General features: G+C 33.2%; 1 protein-coding gene across 1 annotated transcript; it reads right to left on the bottom strand.

The window, feature by feature from the left end:
* Nucleotides 1–2,494: 2,494 nt before the first annotated feature.
* Nucleotides 2,495–4,154, bottom strand: LOC130803719 (zinc finger BED domain-containing protein RICESLEEPER 2-like). Its single transcript, XM_057667919.1, has 2 exons — nucleotides 3,430–4,154; nucleotides 2,495–3,341 (listed from the first exon to the last, which is right to left on the bottom strand). The coding sequence occupies exons 1-2, from the start codon at nucleotides 4,152–4,154 to the stop codon at nucleotides 2,495–2,497; spliced, it is 1,572 nt and encodes a 523-aa protein (XP_057523902.1).

Here is a 4,154-nt window from a genome sequence, read left to right on the forward strand (position 1 = left end):
TGGTAACCCTTAAGTATTAGGTTTTCTATGTGGTAACCAAAGCTTTTTCAAAATCTACGCGGTAACCCTGAGGTTTACCTAGTTAAACCTCTGTGACCTTTTTACCTATAAAACTTTTAGAAACGTTAATTTAGTAAGGATGCCTTGATTGAATGCGTCAAAATACACTCCAAAAATCACATTTCCTGTATTTCTCTAACCCTAATTCCCCAATTTCTCTAATTCAAATAAAATCTATAATAGTTGATCCTAGGCTAAATCAAATGTTTAAAATCACTTTTTATAAAAGAACTTAATAATTCATTGATAAAAATGCAACATCTACAACAGAATAACAATCGATCAAATACATAACAATTTTAAACAAACAAAATTCTATCTAGAAAAGTGAAGAATATATAACATTGAAATCTTCTCCATATCATATTGCTGCATACAGCCTTCTCCGAGGGGGTCTTTAGATCTAGTGTGGCTTTGAAATAAAAATCAGTTTGATACTATTAACTGTATTAGTCGAACTGATACTCGTGAAGACGTCATAAACCATTTTAGCATCAAATTGATAACAAGACTCCAAACTCTCACTATGAGAGACTTTAAAATCTAATATACAGGTAGATCGAATCCAATAAATGAATAGAATAATAGAGATGATGAACCTTATTTGTAACAAAAAGGAAAATAGTAAAAATAAAGAGATTGAAAGCTTACCATCAATTCTAAAGGTTGATAGTATTCTCAAAGTAAACAGTGAAAGTTATGGCTTTTTTAAGAGAAAAAAAAAAGGAGTGAGAGAATGTGAATATGTTTAAAATCATTTAGATGATGTTGTAAACAACAATTTGTAATGGGAAAGAGATAAAAATAAAGCGTTTTGCGGGATACAATCTAATGGAGATGAATATGAAAAAATAAACCACAAACCTATTGAAGAAAGACATTAAGACCCATATGATTACCAAGATGTTAATATTGAATAAAAAAACACCTCTTTTTGATAAATTTATATTTTTGTTTTTTTTTTCCTCTATAATTTTCTCTATTTTCCTTCATTTTTATTATATTTTTATTTTTCTTTTTAATTTTGCATTGTTACCTAAAAAAATAAGTAATTGGTCATTAACTCCAAATAAAAAGATGAAATTATTGTAGAAAAATGGTTAAAAGTAAAATTACTTTAAGGTAATTTTTAATTATTATTTAGTTGGGCGTTATTAATCACAAAATCCAATAAAAAAGACTGTAAAATTCTATTTGATATTCTCATGGTGATTTGTCACATGGCATATAACTATTGATTGTATTGAATTACATAACATTTAATATTTTTGAGTAGTAAATCACTGCAAGATATGTTTTCTAAATAATTCCTACCAATGTTAAAATTAATATATTCCTTAATATATGAGTAATATATCACAATAAGATATGTTCTTTTAAATTTTATTAGAATTTGATATTTTTAAATTTAGAAATTATATAAGATTTCCAATTAAAATTTCCAATTAAATTATATAAGAGGAGGTGCTTCGCTTTTGATGATTGGCGGTGGGCAATGGCACTGTCATTGTGAGGTAGGGGTAGGGATGCAAACAAGGCGGGGCGGGGCGGGTATTGAAATTCCCATCTCCATCTCCATCCCCATCCTCATTCCCATCTGTTAATGCAATACCCATCCCCGTCCCCATCCCCGCGGCGGGTATAATTTTTTTCCCCGTCCCCGTCCCGATGAGTTTGTACCTAAAACCATCCCCGCCCCACCACCCATCCAAAGTCTCAAACAATTGCATATCCAAAGTCTCAAACAAACACATAACCAAAGTCTCAAACAAAAGTACATGTCTAAAACAAAAGTATTTCAACATCAACTCAAAATCATCCAAAGTAAATCAATCCAGAATAATCTCATCACTATCCAATTCCATTTCGCATTCTTCTTCCAACTCTCCAACAATTTTAGCAAAATCCTTGTCCTTGAATTCTCCACAATCTGCAAATACAAATCTTTTTATTACCAAAATTTATTAATGCATAAAAATTACACAATATTGATAGGATTAATACTTACTTTTGAGGGCAGCCCAAATCCAATTTTGAGAACACATTAAAGCTTCAACGGCTTGAGGTAGTAGTCGACTACGATAAGGATCAAGAACTCTACCACTTGTGCTAAAAGCTGATTCGGATGGAACCATAGAAATAAGAATACTCAAAATATCCCGTGCTACTTGTTGAAGAACGGGGTATGTGCTTCCATTTGTGTTCCACCAATTTAGAATACCAAAATTATCTTCAAGTGGTATGTTAGCATTTTCCAAATACTTGTCCAAATTAGATTTTTCATTAGTTTGATTTTTGTCTCGCTCTAGAAATTGTGCAAACTCTTCCATATCAACATCATCATAAGAACCCCCACCACTTGCGAAATTGGAAGATAGTTGCCTCTTACTTTGAGTATTCTCACTCCTAGACTCATATTCATCAACTAATCTCCTTAATAGATTGATAATTCTACTAACCTCTCTATCATATTCATATTTATCAAGTATCTTTGCAAAATAAAATCGAATAGAGCCATTTTATACCTAGGATCAAGTATAGTTGCAACTCCCATCAAACCATTCATACTATCCCAATATTTCTTATATTTCTCTAATATTACTTCCGCCATCTTCACAACATAATCATATGGAGATGAAAGCCAAGTAGATAGAGCAATTTTAAATTTGCAAATTTTAGAAAAGTAAATATTAGTCGTAGGAGTTTTTGAGGCAGAGAAATCAAGGGTAAGTTTAGCAAACACTTCCAATAACTCACATATTTTCCCAACTTTTTCCCAATCTTCAGGAGTTGGTGGGTTTTTGTATAGTTTATCTCGACCACTTAAAACAGCAAACACTTCCTTATAATTAATAGCAACACAAAGCATTTCATATGTTGAATTCCAACGAGTTTTACAATCAAGGGTTAATTTCCTTTTGTAATCGGAGGCTAATTGATTAGCTACACCTTCAAACTTTTGCACTCTCTTATCAAAACCAGTCCAGAACACAACACTTTCCCTTATTCGATTAACTCCATCATACACTACATCATTTAACCCATCTTGAACAATTATATTAAGTATATGAGCACAGCAATGCATATGTAAGAACTCACCATCCAAAAGTAGAGAACCATACGGGAAAGAGTCCTTCATGATGTCCATCATAGCATCATTAGTCGTACAATTATCTACTGTGATATATGCCAATCTCAAATCCAAGTTCCATGATTGAATGCATTTTTTTAGTGCATCGGCAAGAACCTCAACATTATGTGGGGCAGGGACATAAAGAAACCTAGTCAAAAAAAAAAAGAATTGCATCAGAAGTAAATAGGTAAGTAAAGTATGTTAGCACAAGTACAATTAGTAGTTGATAGTAATACCTTATGATTCGACTTTGCAACTTCCATGCATTATCAATGAAATGTGAAGTGACTGCCATATAGCCTTTCCTTTGATTACTTGCAATCCACATGTCCGTAGTTAATGAAATTCGACTTTTGACTTTCCTCAACAAAGCTAGAATATTGTCCTTCTCATCCTCATATCTCTTCATTATATCCTTCCTAGTAGTGGTACGATACGGTACTTCAAAACCAGGATGTAAAGTTTTAGAGTACTTCCTGAAGCCATAGTGCTGAACCATGCTAATGGGGTACTCATGCAATATAATCATCTCGGCCAAGTCCTTTCTTCCATCTTCTTGACAGAATTCATAAGGAGCCAAAGTCAAAGAATCACTACTATCATTCACATTATGTTGTGTACCAAATAATCTTGTTTGCCCAAGATCTTGACATATTCGCTTTGGACAACTTTTAATGTGGTCCTTCAAATGAGAAGTTCCCGCCTTTGCACCGGCGGAAAGTAGCTTATTGCAATGATTGCACTCAACCTTCTCTACCCCACCAACTCTCTTTCTCTTGAAATCATTCCAAACCGCCGAAGTGTGCTTACTTGTTATAGGTAACACGTTAGGATCGAAAACAATATCTGCTGGACTTTCATACTCATCGACGCTAATTGGAGTACAACTTGCAGTAGTTGATGGTTTTGACTTTGAGTGAGTGGAATCACCAATAGTGTGGTCTGTCCCTTTTGAAGCCAT

This window comes from Amaranthus tricolor, chromosome 17 (assembly GCF_026212465.1).
Source record: "Amaranthus tricolor cultivar Red isolate AtriRed21 chromosome 17, ASM2621246v1, whole genome shotgun sequence".
Taxonomy (NCBI): domain Eukaryota; kingdom Viridiplantae; phylum Streptophyta; class Magnoliopsida; order Caryophyllales; family Amaranthaceae; genus Amaranthus; species Amaranthus tricolor.

What these genes read in the sequence shown, in the direction of transcription:
- LOC130803719 (XM_057667919.1), bottom strand. Translation starts at nt 4,154, where the DNA reads ATGGCTTCAAAAGGGACAGACCACACTATTGGTGATTCCACTCACTCA. An exon ending in TTGCAAAGTCGAATCATAAG is followed by an intron (nt 3,342 to 3,429) that starts GTATTACTATCA and finishes TTTTTTGACTAG; the next exon opens with GTTTCTTTATGTCCCTGCCC.